This window comes from Armigeres subalbatus, chromosome 3 (assembly GCF_024139115.2).
Source record: "Armigeres subalbatus isolate Guangzhou_Male chromosome 3, GZ_Asu_2, whole genome shotgun sequence".
Classification (NCBI taxonomy): Eukaryota; Metazoa; Arthropoda; class Insecta; order Diptera; family Culicidae; genus Armigeres; species Armigeres subalbatus.
In genome coordinates this window covers 295,839,613-295,860,995 of record NC_085141.1, presented here as the reverse complement: position 1 = coordinate 295,860,995, position 21,383 = coordinate 295,839,613, and the positions used below count along the sequence as shown (strand labels likewise).

At 40.5% G+C, this 21,383-nt stretch overlaps 1 protein-coding gene and 1 pseudogene across 1 annotated transcript; both read right to left on the bottom strand.

The window, feature by feature from the left end:
- Positions 1-20,547, bottom strand: part of LOC134224900 (protein gooseberry-neuro-like) — a 164,554-nt pseudogene extending 144,007 nt beyond the window's left edge.
- On the bottom strand, positions 11,279-16,793 carry LOC134219672 (uncharacterized). The gene is made up of 2 exons (XM_062698476.1): positions 16,445-16,793; positions 11,279-12,170 (listed from the first exon to the last, which is right to left on the bottom strand). Exons 1-2 carry the CDS (start codon positions 16,459-16,461, stop codon positions 11,279-11,281), a joined length of 909 nt encoding a protein of 302 aa, XP_062554460.1. The 5' UTR covers positions 16,462-16,793.
- Positions 20,548-21,383: the final 836 nt, after the last annotated feature.

Here is a 21,383-nt window from a genome sequence, read left to right as displayed (position 1 = left end):
AAAAAAATTAAACCCAAATAAAATCGTGAATAATCATGAAACTGAAACTCATCTCCACCGCGCCAAAAAATGATCGGAAGATTGACGCGGCGATCGCGCTGGTAGTAGTTCGTTCACATTTCAACCGTCCCCGCCGTGAGTGAAGGTAAATCTGGTTTAAAAATAAATTCTCATCAATGATTGAAGTCAAAGTAGGAGTCTGCGGAGTTGAAACCAGTTTTTGATTTGAAGGAGTCGATCCCTCTCCCATCTACGGGGTTGGAGTATCCATATCAAGATGCACAGAGATGGAGAGAGGCAACAGTTCGATTCATTCATCAAATGTTACACCTCGAACTTGGCTTAAAATCGCGAGAAAGGTTAGGAGTTACGAGCAGCTGAAGCATTTTTCCAGTGAATTAAATTGGTGCGAAGGCCCCGGGCAATCCTTTCGATGGTCGTCCGTGTCGTTCCAATTCACAAAAGTCTATTACCATCGAAAGTGTGCATAATGGTACAGCCTGGTGATGGAGGCGATGATGACGACCAGTACGACAGTTGCACGGTTCGGTGGTGAATGTAGCGATAGCAGAAAAACGTTAAGAATAAGCTTCATGTAATTACGTCAGAATGACTGTCGAGATAGCCGCCATGGAATAGGTGTCTAATGACAATCACGTAGCGATAGTTGCACGTTTATAGCTGGCGGCTCCATTCTTGAACGAAATTGAATTTGGTGAGGCATTGCTACTGGTATTCGAGAGGCAATCATTGAGCAAACGAGGCGAAATCATAACTGTTTCTAGGTGAGTGGTATTTTTTGCGCTTGAATGGTTATGTTGGTTGCTTCACATTTAATGACGCTAAAAAGTGTCTATAAAATGTAAAATAAAGGTAAAATCGATATTATCTGAAATGTTAGGCGAGTCTTTGAGGACAAAATCTATAATTCATGACGGTTTTCTACTAATCAGTTCGACAGTATACACGGCGCCACAATCCCAGTATTACAAATATCAAAATTATGAGGTGCTTAGGATTCAATATCTTACGAAACATCCAAAGTTGTTTAAGAAACCCGAGAGCCCAACATTAACCATCTGGCGACCATCTGATGTTATCTTGCAAGTAACAAGCAACCACAACTGTGGTCGTTTGTCTTCCTTCCATACGTCCATGAAGCAATCATTCGCTACGGGACATTTTCCCCCTTTCCATCTCTAATTTCCCCAGTTCCCATCCTCCCTCCGCCCCCCGCACTCACCTTGATCAGCTTTTCGCGTATCTCCCAGCTGAAAATGTTCGGATTCATCTTCTTCATCTCCTCGATGCGGGTTTCCACTTCCGGTGTGGCCACCTTCGGCTTGGAGCCCCCAATCACACCGGGACGAATCGAGCCGGTCTCCTGGTAGCGGTTCAGTATCTTGGACACACAGCCAAGGAAAACGCGCAGATTGAAGGAGATCACGCACGGACGAATGCCGGCGGCAGCCATCTCAACAATTTTCAGCCGGATGTGATTGGGCAGCGGGCGCCCATTGATGAACACCCCACCGAGCTGATTGACGCGGCCTTGACCTGAGGGAACGCAGGGGAGAACAAAAATTCAATTAGTGTGTCATAATGGTGTGGTCGTGGTACGCTGTTGCTGAGCTTTGGAGGAGAACGTTGGAGAAAGACAGTTGAAACTACCATTTGTTGGTGCAAGTGTCGATAAATTTTAAAACTTTTTTATGTTCCCTGATTCATCAATTCAAATTGACCGATATTTCGATGATAATTTGCTTATTAGGAAAATTTATGGGATGACATAATTATGGCTCTCAACGGACTTGATGTCCTCCAATATACAACGAATTACGAGACACTGAAGGCACTCTGTAAAGATTACGACGTGGAGGAATTAAATGGAATAGTATTAAACTCGTTTTATGACAGGTAAAAAGCCCCGAATCATACACCTAGCGGCAATTGTGCTTTTCTTGTACATTATGAAAATAGTATTTTTACTTTAACTTTTGGGCACATGGTCCGATCCAACCCAATTCCGATAGGAAACAATGGAACACGATTCCCCGTCGATTGCAGGGTTTTGCCGAAAGGCTATCATTTTAATCCAGAAACGATCTTTTTATAGAAGGCTCAGAAACCCATGGTATGATGTACCAATCGATGCAGCTCGACGAACTGAGCAAATGTCTTTCTTCCCGTGTGAATTATTTATGTGTGTGCACAATTTCCATGAAAAACATGAGCCAAATTTTCACATAGCAATTATCAATCGATTCTCTCGCAACATATTGAATTCGACAGAGAATAAAGCGTAATTCAGAAGGGCGCCGATATCAAGAATTTCGCTGCGCAGCTACAAAGCAAGATCTCACTGAGGGGATCGACTAGGTTCGATTCCCGGTCCGGTCTTGGAAGTTGTCTCGACTTCCTTGGGCATTAAAGTATCATCGTGTTAGCCTCATGATATATGAATGAAAAAATGGTAATTTGGCTTAGAAACCTAGCAGTTAATAACTGATCACACATCCAACAAGCAATCCAACATATTCAAACACGTTCTTAGAGTCTCTGAAGAGAATTTTGGAAAAATAGGTATATAAAAAAATGTAGGTTTAAATAACTTTCATATAGATCACATCAACTCACATTTCCCTCAAGACTTGTTTACATCGGGCCACATGATTTTATGAGCAGAACCAATCTTTGTAATCGATGTCATAGTAACCTTGCGTTTAGAATCATCACGCGATTGTAATTTTTTTTTCAGAATGTGCCTATCACAAAAACTCCCCAAAAAACTGAAAACAAAATTCGGAAAAAGCTTAATTCAAAAAGCAACGAGATTTCTCGGAAATCCTGGAGTAATTTGAGGGCCGATGGGTTTCTGCTGGAATTCTGGGGAATTTGTCAATTCTGAAGATCTGTGGGTGTTCCTCTTGAAATTATGTGGAATTTATTCTATTGAGACATGAAGGACTCTCAGTTAAGATCTTAAAGAGTTTTAAGTTGATTTTTTGGAAGAATTCCCATTAAATATGAAACTTAAATGCTCCTGGAACCGAGTAGAGTTCTGAAAGGAATTCCTGGGAGATATTTCTGAAGTAAATACCGCAGGAATTCGTTGAATTCAAGGAAAAAGATGTGAATTCTTGCCGAAATTCCTAAAATAGATCCAGAAGGTTTTCCTTACGAATATTTGCAGAAAGACCAAGGATAATTCCTAGAGGAGTTCCTGGAGAACAGCTGGAGGATTTTCAGGGAGAAAATCAGGATGAATTCCAGAAGAACCTATATGTTAGTTCGTGGAGGATTTCTTGAAGGAATTCTAGGAAGAATTATTAGATCCAAGCTGAACATCTGGAGGAATTTCCAGAGGAATTTATTTAGGAAATTTAGAAATTATTAGAGGAATACCAGAAGAAACATCTGCAGGGATTCCCAGAGTACTCCCGGGGGATCTTCTAAAGAATTCCAAGAGCAAACGTCTAAAGAAATTCCAGGAGGAACTTTAGAAAGGACATTCCTCCGGCAGTTCATCCAGAAATTTCTCCTGGAGCTAGTCCAGAAATTCTTCCAGAATTCCTAAAGAAATTCTTTCCTAAGTTTTTCTCAAAGTTTCTTCAGGAATTCCCCATGGAATTGCACCAGAGATTCCTATTGAAACTTCTTTCAGAATTCCTCCTAGAGTTACTCCAGGAAACTCTCTTGGAGTTCCTCTAGAAATTCCTTCTATTTCTTCAATTTCTTTTGGAGTTCTTCCAAATATTACTCCAGGAATTTTGTCAAACGATTATCCATGAATTGCTCCTGGAGTTCCTTTAGGATTTTTTTTAGAAGTTGCTCCACGAATTTGTATTGGAGTTTATCCAAGAATTCATCAATGATTCCTCCATGAGTTCCAGCAGATATTTCTGCTAGGGTTCATCCAGGAATTCTTTCTGCTGTTCTTCCAGGAATTCACTTTGGTATTCCACGTGCAGATCCTCCGTCATGGAATTCCTCTTAGAGCTCCATCAGAAATACCGGAAGAAACATCTGCAGGGATTCCCAGAGTACTCCCGGAGGATCTTCTAAAGAATTCCAAGAGCAAACGTCTAAAGGAATTCCAGGAGGAACTTTAGAAAGGACAGTTTCTTCAGGAATTCCTCATGGAATTGCACCAGAGATTCCTATTCAAACTTCTTTCAAACTTTCTTTCTTCAGAAATTTCTTCAGGGATTCCACCTGGCGTATCTTCGGCAATTTTTCTTAGATTTGCTCCAATAATTTTACCTGGGGCTCATCCATGATTTATTTTTCAGATTCTTGCGATAATTCTTCCTGGAGTTTCTCCAGAAAATCTTCTTTGAGCTTCTAATGAAATTATTTCTGGAGCTTTCATCCAGAATTCCATCCTGAATTTCTTCAAGAATTCATCCAGAATTCCTCCAGGATGTCATCCAGAAATCCCCCAGAATTTCATCCCCCAGAAATTCATTTTGAATTCCCTCAGGAATCCCCCCCCCCCAAAATACATTCTGAATCCCTCCAGGAATGCATTCTAAATTCCCCCAGGAATTTGTTCTGGATTCCCCCATGAATTCATTCTGAACTCCCCCAGGAATTCATACTGGATTCGCCCAAGAATTCGTTCTGAATTCTCCCAGGAATTCGTTCTGAATTCCCCCAGGAATTAATTCTGAATTTCTCCAGGAATTCAGGAATTCATTCGGAATTCCCCCCAGAACTTATTCTGAATTCCCCCAGGAATTTATTCTGACTTCCCCCAGGAATTCATTCTTAATTCCCCCCGGAATTCATTCTGAATTCCCCCCGAAATTCATTCTGAATTACCCCCGGAATTCATTCTGAATTCCCCCAGGAATTCATTCTGAATTCCCCCAGGAAATCGTTCTGGATTCCCCCAGGAATTCATTCGGAATTCCCCCAGGAATTCATTCGGAATTCCCCCAGGAATTCATTCGGAATTCCCCAAGGAATTCATTCGGAATTCCCCCAGGAATTTATTCGGAATTCCTCCAGGAATTCATTCGGAATTCCCCCTAAAATTCATTCAGAATTCCCCCAGGAATTCATCCGGAATTCCCCCATGAATTCATCCGGAGTTCCCCCAGGAATTCGAAAGTTTCTTCAAAAAATCATTTTTGAGTCTTTTTAGAACACTATCTTGTAGGTACTCCAGGCATTCTTTCAATAACTCATGCCTGGGAGAATTCAGAATGAATTGCTGGAGGAATTCAGAATAAACTTTTGGAGGAATTCAAAATTCTATCCTGGAGGAATTCGAAGTGAACTCCTGAAAACATTTAGAACGAATTCTCGAGAAATTCGGAATGAATTCCTGGGGAATTAAGAATGAATAACTGATGTAGTTCAGAATGAATTCCTGATTTAATTCAGAATGAGTTTCTGAGAAAATTCAGAATGAATTCCTGGGGGAAATTTAGAATGAATTCCTGGAGGAATAAAGAATGAATTCCTGGGGGAATTCCAAATGAATTCCTGGGGGAATTCAGAATAAATTCCTGGAGGAAATCAGAATGAATTCCTGGAGGAATTCAGAATGAATTCCTGGAGTAATTCAGATTAAAATCCTGGGGGATTTCAGATTGGACTCCTGGGGGAATTCCAGAATAAATTCCTATGCGAACTCCGGATGAATTCCTGGGGGAATTCCGAATGCATTCCTGGGGGAATTCCGAATGAACTCCTGGGGAAATTCCGGATGAATTCTTGGGGGAATTCCGGATGAATTCCTGGGGGAATTCCGGATGAATTCCTGGGGTAATTCTGAATGAATTCCTGGGGGAACTCCAAATGAATTCCTGGGAAAATTCAGAATGAATTCCAGGGGGAATTCAGAATGAATTTCTGGGGGAATTCAGAATGAATTCCTGGGGGAATTCAGAATGAATTCCTGGGGGAATTCAGAATGAATTCCTGGAGGAATTCAGAACGAATTCCTGGAGGAATTCAGAATGAATTCCTGGGGGAATTCAGAATGAATTCCTGGGGGAATTCAGAATGAATTCCTGGGGGAATTCAGAATGAATTCCTGGAGGAATTCAGAATGAATTCCTGGAGGAATTCAGAATGAATTCCTGGAGGAATTCAGAATGAATTCCTGGAGGAATTCAGAATGAATTCCTGGAGGAATTCAGAATAAAATCCTGGGGGATTTCAGATTGGACTCCTGGGGGAATTCAGAATGAACTCCTGGGGAAATTCAGAATGCATTCCTGGGGAATTCAGAAAGAACTCATGGAGGGAATCAGAATGAATTCCTGGGGGAATTCCAGAATGAATTCCTATGGGAACTCCGGATGAATTCCTGGGGGAATTCCGGATGAATTCCAGGGAGAATTCCGGATGAATTCCTGGGGGAAATCCGAAACAATTCCTGCGGGAGTTCCGAATGAGTTCCTGGGGGAATTCCGGATGAATTCCTGGGAGAATTCCGAATGAATTCCTGGGGGAATTCCGAATGAATTCCTGGGGGAATTCCGAATGAGTTCCTGGGGTAATTCCGAATGAATTTATGGGGGAGTTCCGAATGAATTCCTGGGGGAATTCCGAAAGAATTCCTGGGGGAATTCCGAATGAATTCCTGGGGGAATTCCGAATGAATTCCTGGAGGAATTCCGAATGAATTCCTGGGGGAATTCCGAATGAATTACTGGGGGAATTCCGAATGAATTCCTGGGGAAATTCCGGATGAATTCTTGGGGGAATTCCGGATGAATTCCTGGGGGAATTCCGGATGAATTCCTGGGGTAATTCCGAATGAATTCCTGGGGGAACTCCGAATGAATTCCTGGGGGAATTCCGAATGTATTCCTGATGGAACTTCGAATGAATTCCAGGGGGAATTCAGAATGAATTCCTGGGAGAATCGAGAACGAAATCCTAAGGGAATTCAGAATAAATTCCTTGAGAAAATCCTGGGGAAATTCAGGATGAATTCCTGGGAGAATTCCGAATGAATTCCTGGAGAATTCAGAATAAATTCCTGGGGGAACTCCGAATGAATTCCTGGGGGAATTCCGAATGAATTTCTGGGGGAATTCCGAATGAATTCCTGGGGAAACTCCGAATGAATTCCTGAGAGAATTCCGAATGAATTCCTGGGGGAACTCCGAATGAATTCCTGAGAGAATTCCGAATGAATTCCTGGGGGAATTGCGAAAAAATTCCTGGGGGAATTGCGAATGAATTCCTGGGGGAATTCCGAATGAATTCCTGGGGGAATTCCGAATGAATTCCTGGGGGAATTCCGAATGATTTCCTGGGGGAATTCAGAATGAATTCCTGAGGGAATTCAGAAGGAATTCCTGAAGGAATTCAGAATGAATTCCTGGGGAAATTCCGGATGAATTCTTGAGGGAATTTCGGATGAATTCCTGGGGGAATTCCGGATGAATTCCTATGGGAACTCCGGATGAATTCCTGGGGGAATTCTGAATTAATTCCTGGGGAAATTCCGAATGAATTCCTGGGGGAATTCCAAATGAATTCCTGGGGGAATTCCGAATGAATTCCTGGGGGAATTCCGAATGAATTCCTGGAGGAATTCCGAATGAATTCCTGGAGAAATCCGAATGAATTCCTGGGGGAATTCCAGAATGAATTCCTGGGGGAATTCCGAATGAATTCCTGGAGGAATTCCGAATGAATTCCTGGGGGAATTCCGAATGAATTCCTGGGGGAATACCGAATGAATTCCTGGGGGAATTCCGAATGAATTCCTGGGGAAATTTCGAATGAATTCCTGGGAGAATTGAGAATAATTTCCTGGGAGAATTCAGAATAAATTCCTGGGGAATTCAGAATGAATTTTTGGGGGAATTCAGAATGAATTCCTGGGGGAGTTCAGAATGAATTCCTGGGGGAATTCAGAATGAATTCCTGGGGGAATTCCGGATGAATTCCGGATGAATTCCTGGGGGAATTCCGTTTGAATTCCTGGAGGAATTCCGAATGAATTCCTGGGGGAATTCTGAATGAATTCCTGGGGGAATTTCGAATGCATTCCTGGGGGAATTCCGAATGAATTCCTGGGGAAATTCCGGATGAATTCTTGGGGGAATCCCGGATGAATTCCTGGGGGAATTCCGAATGAATTCCTGGGGGAATTCCGAATGAATTCCTGGGGGAATTCCGAATGAATTCCTGGGGGAATTCCGAATGAATTTCTGGGGGAATTCCGAATGAATTCCTGGGGGAATTCCGAATGAATTCCTGGGGGAATTCCGAATGAATTCCTGGGGGAATTCCGAATGAATTCCTGGGGGAATTCCGAATGAATTCCTGGGGGAATTCCGAATGAATTCCTGGGGAAATTCCGAATGAATTCCTGGGGGAATTCCGAATGAATTCTTGGGGGAATTCAGAATGAATTCCTGGGAGAATCGAGAACGAATTCCTGGGGGAATTCAGAATAAATTCCTTGAGAAAATCCTGGGGAAATTCAGGATGAATTCCTGGGAGAATTCCGAATGAATTCCTGGAGAATTCAGAATAAATTCCTGGGGGAATTCCGAATGAATTTCTGGGGGGATTCCGAATGAGTTCCTGGAGGAATCCCGAATGAATTCCTGGGGAATTTCCGAATGAATTCCTGGGGGAATTCCGAATGAATTTCTGGGGGAATTCCGAATGTTTTCCTCGGGAAATTCCGGATGAATTCTTGGGGTAATTCCGAATGAATTCCTGGGGGAACTCCGAATGAATTCTTGGGAGAATTCCGAAAGAATTCCTGGGGGAATTGCGAATGAATTCCGAGGGGAATTGCGAATGAATTCCTGGGGGAATTCCGAATGAATTCCTGGGGGAATTCCGAATGAATTCCTGTAGGAATTCCGAATGAATTCCTGAGGGAATTCAGTTTGAATTCCAGAGGAAATTCCGGATGAATTCTTGGGGGAGTTTCGGATGAATTCTTGGGGGAATTCCGGATGAATTCCTGGGGGAATTCCGGATGAATTCCTGGGGGAATTCCAAATGAATTCTTGGGGGAATTCCGAATGAATTTCTGGGGAAATTCCGGATGAATTCTTGGGGGAATTTCGGATGAATTCCTGGGGAAATTCCGAATGAATTCCTGGGGGAATTCAGTTTGAATTCCAGAGGAAATTCCGGATGAATTCTTGGGGGAATCGGATGAATTCCTGGGGGAATTCCGGAGGGAATTCCTGGGGGAATTCCGGAGGGAATTCCTGGGGGAATTCCGGTGGAAATTCCTGGGGGAATTCCGGTGGAAATTCCTGGGGGAATTCCGGATGAATTCCTGGGGGAATTCCGAATGAATTCCTGGGGGAACTCCGAATGAATTCCTGGGGGAATTCCGAATGAATTCCTGGGGGAATTGCGAATGAATTCCTGGGAGAATTGCGAATGAATTCCTGGGGGAATTCCGAATGAATTCCTGGGGGAATTCCGAATGAATTCCTGGGGGAATTCCGAATGAATTCCTGAGGGAATTCAGTTTGAATTCCTGGGGAAATTCCGGATGAATTCTTGGGGGAATTTCGGATGAATTCCTGGGGGAATTCCGGATGAATTCCTGGGGGAATTCCGGATGAATTCCTGGGGGAATTCCAAATGAATTCTTGGGGGAATTCCGGATGAATTCCTGGGGGAATTCCGGATGAATTCCTGGGGGAATTCAGAATGAATTCCTGGGGGAATTCCGAATGAATCCCTGGGGGAATTCCGAATGAATTCCTGGGGAAATTCCGAATGAATTCCTGGGGGAATTCCTCATTCTGAATTTTCCCAGGAATTCATTCTGAATTACATCAGGAATTCATTCTGAACTACATCAGTAGTTCATTCCTAATTCCCCCAGGAATTCATTCCGAATTTCTCGAGGATTTTTTTAAAAATTCTTACAAGAATTCATTCTGAATTTTCCCAAGAATTGATTTTGAATTCTACAAGAATTCATTCTATTTTTTTTTTCAGGAGTTCTACATGAAGTGCCAACATATACAGTATTGATCCGATTTTGTCACTCCTCGATTTTGTCTACCCCTGATTTTGTCTACTCCCGATTTTATCACGTTTTCGACCCAATTTGCCGCAAACAACAATGATTTTCATGAAATAACTTTCACCGCCTGTAACTTATTATGAATCATATATGAGTATCTGTCAAAAAGTTTGTAAGTCTCTTCGACAACAAATTACGGGTTCCATTCACGTATTTTGCCTTTCCAAGGCATAAACTGATGCATATTGGCGAAACAAATAAATTTGAAATAAAAACTGTACCGATATTTTCATAATTCACCTAGGACGTGATAAAATCGGGATATTACTGCATCAAGAAGGGGTCACACAAAATGTGTTATATTCAATAACTGTCTTTATTACACTTATGGGATTCGTGATACGGATTCACTTTTTAAAAAAGACTTAGTAACTCTAAAACACTTTTATTAATAATACTAACACAATACAGCACCACCGGTGATGGTCCAAAGCTGCCAAAGGAAAGAGAACGCGCCACGCGTTCGCGGGTTATTTATAATGTACAAACTGCTGATCTAGCAGTTTGGGTCGTCCACGTTGTCTGACTGCAATTGGTGCACCTGAGTGGCACGATGTTCCGATGTTTCCATAACGGCTCTCTTTTAGTTTGAAAGCCGTCCTCGGCTTTCTTCTATTGCTAATGGGATAAGTGGTATATCTCTTGACTCAGGACATCCATCAGTTGCTAGGCTGAAATTGATATGAATATCTTCTTTTGTGTTAAGTGTGAGATGTTTTCTCCAACTAAATATTTTAAAGATGATGGCTATGATCAGGCCCAGGATACATATGATTATAACTGTTGTTGATAATGAGGTTAACCATCCAAACATATGTAGTTTCCAATGCAGATTGTTCGTAGTTAAGTTGAGATGATCTATCTGGTTTCTGTGTTCTAAATGCATCTCTTGCAGATGCTGTAACGGGATATTGTTTATCAGTATAGTTGGACTGACCTTAATTCCTGTGGTAGGGATGAATGGTTGAATTTCCAAGTCGGAGTTAGCATACTCCTCGTCGTCCAGCTTCATGTATGTATGAGGAATGACCCATTGAGTAATCGTTCGGATGAACAATTTGATGAAAGTGTAATGTTGGATCCTGTAACCATGATGTTGCCTTCTGTGATTTTACGAATAGTTTTAGCTTCGTAAATTCGTTCCATAGGACATTTGGCTGTGTGTTGTCCTGAAACTAATTGTTGAATGCACTCCGTAGGCGGTTCCAAGTTGCTGGAGGAACATATAGAGATCTTTCATCTTTGGACACGGGTTTTTGACATAAATACGTTTTGTCCTTCAATATAAAATTGTGCCGTGAGATGAATTCGTAAATTATTGGCAATTACGGGTTCAATCAAACCAATTTTGTATTGCACATCCTTGATTTTTGGTATTTTGAGTATATACATGAACATCTCGTTGTTATATACTGCGTACGCGCTAGCAATGTTCAACATATCGTCGACCGAGTTCAATCGAAAACCGTTATCGTTGAGGGTATGGCGAATAACCGAAAGTTCTTCAGGATGGATGATGCGGCTGCTTGGGATGCTTCGTCCGGCTAGTGTTATAGATTCTTCAATTATCTCTAAATTGTATAATAATTCATCAATCTCAAATATGAAATTCAAAGAGTCTAAACTATCGAATGTTACTTTTTCCAAATACTGCTCGTTATCTAACAGTGAATTGAAAGTTTTTGTCAAGTTTCTCATACGTTTCTCAAACAAGTGATTTATCTGAATTTGTTTATTATTTTCATCTACCAAGGAGTTTAGAGAAGAGTTTATGACTTTAAGATCGTCGGCGTCTGGACTTCCAGAAATGTATTTCCACGCTCTACCTAATGATTCCCATCGTTTGATTCGCTGTGGCCTAATTCTATTGAACAACAGATTAATTCTGCCTATTTTTCTCCTGATAGATAACTCGAAAAAGGTCTGATTAAGCTTTCCGGTTTGGGCTACATTATTGTACACATCTATTGTCGATTCAATGGTGGTAAGGTTTATCGGATGCATTATTCTGAAAAAGCTGTTACTGATCCTAGCTTCTCCTAAGGGAATCATTATGATTGGATTTTGTTTTACATCGTGTAGTCTTAAATCCGTTAGAGTCGTCTGCGTCAGTATACCGAGCCATAATCTGTAAGGAAGTCGGAAAGCAAGTTTTAGTCAGTTTGTTACTTCTTTGTATCTTTTTATGAATTTTGATTCCTGTTGCGTCTGTAATTGTTTTCGTTTTGTTCTTTGATATCTACTAATCTATATCGGATGCGAAAAGGAGAGGCTTTTCCTTCGTCTTAACTAAAACCGTATCGTCTTCAATATCCTCATAGTCTTTGTCCTGTATTTTAATTTTGGAATTATGTTTGTTAGCCTCAAATACAATATTGTCTCTTGCTGTCATAATAGTGCGTTGTTTTGTTAAGTTAATGTCCTGTAAGTCTAATGACGTCGAGTTTCCAAATACTATCTGTCTCGGTGCTAAATTCGTCGTGGCATGTTTTGTGTCGTTGTAAAGGGCAGTCGTCATGGACAGTCCTTGGTAAAGTGAAAGTTGGTCGAATTTCCTGCGGTTGGCCATATACATTTCTAAAAGTGTATTATGGAACCTCTCGATGGTGCCATTACTGTTGCTACTACTAGCGTAGTGAACGGCAACACCATGGGTTTCTAGAAATTCCTTAAAATTTTGACTGCGGAAATAAGTGGCTTGATCGCAAGTTAATTGTTTCCGTAGGCCAAAAATTTTGAATTGCTTGATGAGCGTTTCGATGATTTCTTCTGAAGTTTCGTGAAGGATTTTGTAAATTTGCGCAAATTTGGAAAAGGAGTCTATAATTGTTAGAAACTTTTCGTTTTCTTTCACGTAGACGTCCATGAATAGACTTTCTAACGGTCTTTCATAGATTCTACGTGTGATTGGAATTTTAAAGGGATGACGCTCATATTTAGCGTATTTACAATCCCAGCAATTTTTTACAAAGGTCCTAACAATTGAAGACATGTTTGGGAAGTAGACTGATTGACGAATCTCTTCATATGTGAGTTTCCAACTTCTATGATTAAAGTTGTGACTCTTACGAACAAATTCGTCTTGGTCTTTTTAGAAATTAGATCTGGTAGCTTAAGATTGCAGAATTGTACTCGCATTCCTTGAAATGTTTATCTAGAATTTTAGAGCACAATTTTGCAATATTAGGTGGGCAAAGATTCCATTTGTTATTTTTGGAGATAAATGAGCTTTAAGAATATTCAATAGTTGTTCTTCGGTATATTCCTCCTGGTGGAATACGTGTCTACTATAACCTGAAAAGATAAAATAAGAAATGTGAGGGACTTTTTTCTATTATTGGTAATATGAATGATGAGCTGATTTCTAAATTTATTTATGATTTCCGGCCCGTATATAGGATCGTTTTCATGTACTTCGTTTTCTAAAATGGTTTGTAAATTTATTTCAGATTCATCCACGCGAGGTATTCGAGATAATCCATCGGCTACCACGTTTTGTTTTCCTTTCTTGTAAACCAATTGGAAATCGAATTGCTCCAGATATAACCGTTGACGAGTTACTCGTCCTGTTGCATCTGTTAATTTAATTTCCTTCGTCAATGGCTCATGGTTCGTGTAAATAGTAAAACTTCTACCATACAGATATAATCGAAATTTCTTTGCAGCGAAATAGATAGCTAAAAGTTCTTTCGCAGTTGCGGAATACTTTTCCTCTGCTTTTGTCAGTGTTCGCGAAAGGTACGCAATTGGTCTTTCGTGTCCATCTACCATTTGCGTCAGTACTGCGCCGATAGCATAGTTTGATGCGTCGGTAGTTAGTATGAACGGTTCATTAAAGTCTGGATAACTCAAGAGTAGTGTTGTACTCATGATATCCTTTAACTTAACGAAGGCAGATTAATATTCAGGATTGGTAGTAATTGATTTATTCTTGCCACGAAGTTGGCTAGTCATTGGTTTTGCAATTTTTGCAAATCCTGGTACAAATCTTCTGTAGTAGGAGATTGTTCCGAGAAACGACTTTAGTTCTTTTGATGTTTTCGGTAAAGGCCAATTTTTAATTGCCTCAACTTTCTTTGGGTTCGGTTTCACCCCGTCTGTAGAGACGACGTGTCCAAGGAATTCTACTTCCTTACGAAGAAATTCAGACTTATCGCATTGTACCTTAAGGTTAGCATCTTTAAGGGTTTGTAAGATTTTCTGAATGTCCTTCATATGCTCATCTAAAGAAGTTGAAATGATAATGATGTCGTCCATATAGACGAAACATCTTATCCCCAGATGTTTTCGTAGAACAGCATCCATTAAACGTTGGAATGTCGCGGGCGCATTCTTCAACCCGAACGGCATTCTCAAAAACTCGTATTTTCCATTGTCGACATTGAATGCCGTCTTTGGAATATCATTCGGCTCCACCTCTACCTGGTGAAAACCACTGGCTAAATCGAGTAAAGAAAAGTATTGTGCTTTTCCGAGGCGATCCAAAATCTCGCTTATCTCGGGTATAGGATATCTATCTGCTGGCGTTAATTTATTCAGTTTCCTATAATCTACAACTACGCGATATTTCTTTATACCTGAATTATCCGTTTTCTTTGGGACCACCCAGATCGGGGAAGTCCATGGAGAAGAGGATTCTCTTATGATTCCAGTCTCCAACATTTTCTGAATTTGCTCACTTACTTTTTCCCGTAGATGGTATGGGTACTTGTAAGTTCGTTGGTGAATGGGGTTACTTTCACCGGTTTCTATTTTGTGCTTTACTTGATGGGTGAAATCCAATTTCTGTCCATCATGGAAGAAAACACTCTTGAAGGGCCGAAGAGTTTTGGCTAATAATTTAACCTCTTCTTTATTCAAATGTTCTGCAGGGAAGTTAAGCTGCGGAAAAGTTTCATGTTGGTTAAGAAAGAAACGTTCATTTTCAAAAGGTTTTAATCTCTCCAGTTTGGCTTGCCTAGTAGTAAACAAGTGTACAGTGGCATGATTATTTCTAGCCGCATAAAGGCCAGGTCGTAATGTGACACCTGTCGTCAAATTAATTTCTTCCTCAATGAGAAATGCCCCGTCTGCAGTAGTCGGTATCTCTATGAGGGTTTCCGTTTGTTCCTGAAAGTTCATGGAACTTGGGTAGTATTTATCTAAAGGATATTTTATATTTCCAATCGAAAGTTCATGGCTACCGGTATCGATTTTGGCATTCATAGTAGCCAAATTTTCATATCCGATAAGACCGTCGAAAAAGTTATGGAATTTGAATACGTGGTACGGTAGAGTTTTATCAAAGCTTCTAGGAAACATATTGACATGCAATACTTTATCAATAACAAATGTACCATTTTGATTAGTCACTATTGCGGGTCGATTGGTTTCCTGGCACTTCTTTACATGCTCCGGATTAATGTACGATTTATTCGCTCCAGTGTCTATCAAGAAATTCAATATCCCTTTATTAGACTTGTAGCGAATAAACGGTATAAAATTGTTTACGTTGTTTGGAGATCGTCTTCCTCTAAGTGAAAATTTGACACGTTGGGTTGCATCGTTCTACCTTGCACATTGTCATCCTCATCGTCATCGTCGTCGTCATCGTTATCTACGTCTACTTCGTTCTCGGATTCCTATATGGGGGTTTCGAATTTGTATGCTGCTTAGGGGAGCTACTCGAGGGGCCGTTGCTTTTGTTGGGAAATTTGTTGAATTGAGATTTCGCGGGTCTAGATCTAATTTCCGCGTTCTGGTTTATACACACTGACTCGTATGCATCTTCTAAGGTTTTAGGCTTGGATAATCTAATGATAGCGGATAAAGGTTCTCCGATATTGTCAAGATATCGAGTAACGGTTAGTATATCTATGATTTCCTTTCCTGTGATGGGATTGGAATTCAAGTTAGATTTAAGTCTTGTGTTAATCTCCTTGCATTCGTTAAAGAATTTCAGGTGACTTTTATCACTTTTCTTAATGTTAAACAGTGTCGACACATTTGTCGCAAAGTCAAATCGATCACCGTATTGTTCTAACAGGATCTGTTTGATACCAACAATGGTATCAGGATCGCCATTTGCGCATACAATCGCGCGAGCGTCTCCTTATTTTATTTTGATCGCTCTAGTATACATAGAGCTTAGTGAATCGGGCTGGCCGTTGGTCCCCTTTATTTTGAACATTTCATATAGCTCGTCTACTTCCCGTAGCCAGCTTGAAAGTTCTTTCTTACTACCGGAAAACTCCGATAGGTTCTTGATGGGATCGGGGATAGTAAATTTACTACTGTTCCCCGATGTCATCAATGCTATACTTGCTCAATTTCAGCCTTCAGCACCTCAATCTCTGACTGCCTGGTCTCTGGCATTGTTTTAGTGAATTATTTTATAAAAGATAATAAAAATGAGTTACTCACGTAAATGATATCCACATCCGAGGGGTTTGATGATCACGTTGTTGCAGGTTCGCGTGCGACGGGATTTTTACCACTTTTTAAACACCTCACGATCCCACTTCTGACACCACTTATGGGATTCGTGATACGGATTCACTTTTTAAAAAAGACTTAGTAACTCTAAAACACTTTTATTAATAATACTAACACAATACAGCACCACCGGTGATTGTCCAAAGCTGCCAAAGGAAAGAGAACGCGCCACGCGTTCGCGGGTTATTTATAATGTACAAACTGCTGATCTAGCAGTTTGGGTCGTCCACGTTGTCTGACTGCAATTGGTGCACCTGAGTGGCACGATGTTCCGATGTTTCCATAACGTACGGAACGCACGATAACGAAAATAACTACTTAAAATACAAACATATACCAGGAAGGGGTCTCACAACTGTTTTATTTTCAGATGGAGGCCATTAAGGAGGTTGATCCACAGACCTTGACTCTTTGGAGTTCATAGACTACCTGGAGCCCAAGACAACAAGATGAACTACTTGGAATTCAAACATATACCAAGATGGGGTCACAAAACTTGTTTATTCTTCGATAACTGCCTCCATTACTGAGATTGATCCGAAGACTTTGACTGTATGGAGTTCGTAGACTACCTGGAACTCACGACAACAACAAGAACTACATGGAATACAAACAAATACCAAGAAAGGGTCACACAACTTGTTTATTCTTTGATAACTGCTTCTTGTACGGAGGTTGATCCACAGACCTTAAATCTATGGAGTTCGTAGACTAATTGGTGCCCACGACAATAACAAGAACTTCATGATTACAAACATATACCAAGAAGGGGTCACAAAACTTGTTTATTCTTTGATAACTACATTATATGCTAAGCACCATAAAGAGCATGTACCGTTCTTGAAATTGCACGATAGACCTTTGGTTTCTCTAGCAGACCTTAAGATCTTATTCCTGGGATTCTTTGGATTACTGAGGCCTTACTTCAGGGGTTTTTGAGACCCTGAATATTTTCTGTGAACACCGACTATTCTAAGAAGCGCAATGAGCATGTAAAAATTTTGAAACGGGTTGATAGTCCTTTGGTTACGCGTGTAGACTCTTAAGCCTTACTTCAAAGATTTCTTGTATAACCATGGACAAAAGCTGTAAACCTTGACAATGAGCAAAAAGTACACGAGTTTTTGTTTCCAAAACTGTCAAAATTATCTAAATCGGTTGAAAATTGTTAAAGTTATGAAAATATCAATTTATTGGAACACGGGTACCCTGTCGGCCATCCACGTGGTAAAAAAAATCAGATGCCCCTCCTCACGTCCCTTCTCACTGTATCAACGTGATTTTCGCAAAGAAGCTACATTTTATGGAGTTCTTAGATGTCACCGAGTTTCAGCTTTCAGCTATAAAAAGACACTGAAATATCACCACTTGAAGTTGAAAAAGGAACACGGGTACCCTGTCGGCCGCATAAGGGTTAAAAATGACAAACAAATTCTCTACCTCTAGCCGTAACATCCCGAGCAGCACACTTAAGACAAAAATGGTTGCAGCAACTTCACTGTGACCGAATCTGGTCACATAGGAGCTGCAGTAACTTATGTGGAACATGTGTGCTGCTAGGGATAATTATAACAACAACAAAAAAAAACAAAAGTTTTCTTCAAAGGTCTGATTCGCTACAAACGATGGATTCTAATCCATAGTGTAGGCAATTCACTTTGTTCCAGCTATGAATACTGCGTTCAATACTTGGTGTCGTGGTAACACATGCTGAATGGCACAGACGCACGATTCACGAGTTGTACCAAGTGTACATAAATGCAGCCATTGGCAGACTGGTAAACTACTTCAGACTGCAGTGGTTTGGACATGTAGTACGTATGCCGGGAAAGAGACCAGCAAAAGTGATATTTAGCAGAAAACCGGGAAGACGACGTCGGCTCTGCGGTGGACCCCATACCCGCTGGCTCTGTGCAATCGAGGAAGATGCCCGGCTGGGAGACTGGCCCAAGAAAGAGCGACCGCAGTTTTGCTCCGGAGTGTACGACCATCATGAGCATTCTACCCCTAAATCCAAAGAGGTGATTTTTTATTGGAAAATTATTTCTAAGATCTCCTGATGAGTTTTAAGAACACATCTCGAAAAAAACTATTCCCATAGATCAAAAATGAAAGAATAAATTTATCCCTCCGATTTGAAGGAATTTTATTTCACATCAAATTCGTGCTCAAGTACTCAAAATGCTCAAGGATCAAATACGCGGCTAATTTAATCTTATTGGTAGAACAATTGTTCTAAATTGGCGTTTTGAAGCGCAACAAAATCTTCCGTCGAGATAATCCTTAACACTGTTCAACTACATCGCCTTTTTGATTCTTCATTGAGGTTTCAAAGTTTTTTTTCTGAAATATTTCCTTTCCTGCCGCAAGCAGATCTCAACTAGAAATGAAAAAACGAGCATAATCTAGAACAAACGAAGTGAACCATTTGAAATAACTATCGTAGTAACACCTCCACGCCTGTTTATCTTTCACAAAAGAATGGGGCAGCATCGTGTGCAGTCATTCCTGAGCACACAATAAATTAGCAATTTTTCAGCAGCAACATCCTGGAAACAAAGGCAACCCATGGATAGACCAACCCGGTTGAATATTTCACCCTGGCATACCTGTTTGAATATGAATGCAGAATTGCTTTGTTCCTTCAGCACATCCATACAGGCATATTTTGCTACCATATGAGGTGTAGGTTCCTGGCATGGACTGAACTCCAGCATTCCGGAATGCAAAGCTTTGGCATCCCACACACAGTTGCAGCCAACCCAGCACCGCTGACTGCTAGGACTGGTTCGTCCAGCCGTCTCGTCTGAGGAGGAAAAGTGAAACACATTTGCCTGTGCAGTCCGCAGTCGCCAGATTGGCTGTCGGGGCGCAAGCTAATTAACCGTATCAGAGAACGGTACACGAAGCGATACCACAAGAAAGACCAGCCGATAAGCGAGGAGAATTCTTCCTGAAAGGGAGAGGTCCTTTGCAGCACCAACACTACCGGGGACCGTCGTTGTTGGTCGCCATCATCGATACAGCGTCGGATGCGACCCACTCTCGAAGTTTCCTGAAAGACGAAACAACAACTCGGCGACGACCGGCAGCGACCAGGCACATGGATCCGGACCGGGCCATATGCCCGAAATTAGCCATACCTGAATTCCGATGAATAAATTTTTAATAGCCAAAGCGATCGAACGTCGAAACCGAAATGGAACCCCCGGAAAATCGGAATTTTTCACGCCTAAGGCCAGATGTTTAGCTGCTGCTTAGAAAAAGTGAGTCCGATAGACAGGATAGACAGTTGCATCAAAAGCTGATCACCTTTATCCGGCGGCGGCGGCGGCGACGACGACGACGGCAATGCTTGGCACCATTTTTCGTCATCAGCCGAGATAAAGGAAAACGTTACGAGCGTGAAACAGCTGGAAAATGAAGCTTTTCTCCTGGCTGCTAATCATCCGAGGCTGCAATTCTGTTTCTTAACTTTGTTTTCTTGCTTCGAAAGAAGTCGATAATGTCTATTTGGGAAGTAATTTGATAAGCTTGACAAGCTTATTGGTAGATATATGAATGACCCTATCACCATTTAGTTGATCGTGCATCGACTATCTACTGACAAGATATTGGTAGTAAAAGTTTCATTTTTGAGGATTGAAATATTTCACAATGAATTCAAAGCTAGTCAAGATACAGTAGTAGGAGTTTGAAACTTTGCAAACATCAAATGATTCTTATCGGTTTGTTATCAAGTGAATCCAAATTATTAAAAACAAGAGATAATCCTGAGCTGAGAACCTTAATTAAACTTACCTTGAAAAGGATATCCACTAAAGAACGGCCTCATGTTGAGCGAGTTCGCCCCGGACATGCTCCCCGACACATCCATGTTTGCACTTTTGAGATCACAGACTATTCACTTTCCACCCGCTACAAAGTAATAATGCACCTTGAATCACTTTAATATTCACCACCGCAATCCACTTCATCAAACGTATTGTTCACACCTTCCAATTTTATTGCGTGTTAATAAACCACCGATCTTTGCACTCCCATCGGTGTACTTCGTTCAATTACGTATTGCTTTTGTAACAAATATTTAAAAAATGAATCTCAAAAATAAACCAAATAAGGCGGCTATGGACTACTATAATTGAAGTATGAGATAGATGGCGATATAAGGTAAATGCTCCCATATTATTAACAGCCCATATATTAATCACAACCGTCAGTAAATCATGAAAATCAATTTAATTACAATACCACACATCGATTGTACACAATAATGAATGGAACACATTTTTCAATGTTTGGATTATTATTTAAAATTCTGTTAAAGTAATTTCCTTGTTCGAAAACAAAATTTTTAATAACTAAATTATAAAACGTTAATTTTCATGTTTCTACATGAACTGTTAGTGATGGACTTCTCGATTGTTACTAGCAGATACATCTGTGTTCACGACATTGTTTTCCACTCAATTTCTATCTAAAACAAATGTATTCTTTTGACGTTCACTTTACAACATGTTTAGGTTATTGAGTACATTGGTGATTAATCATGATTTAATCATGATTGATTAATGAATATTGGTTATCTATGCATTATTCGTTAAACATGATCATTCAAAAATATGATTCTATCATTAATCACTGATCGTTAATCTAGAATTTTAAATTTATCATTTATCACTAATCATATTCATAATTGTTCCTAAATCATCAATGTTAATCATTGCATACATTGCTTTATTCAATAACTAGACCCGACGAACTTCGTTTCATCTAAAATTCATTTATTCTCTGCTTAGTTCTCGAGTTATGAAGAAATGTCGTCATTTGTATGAGAGCCCCTTTCCAAAGGAGGAGGTTCTCTAAC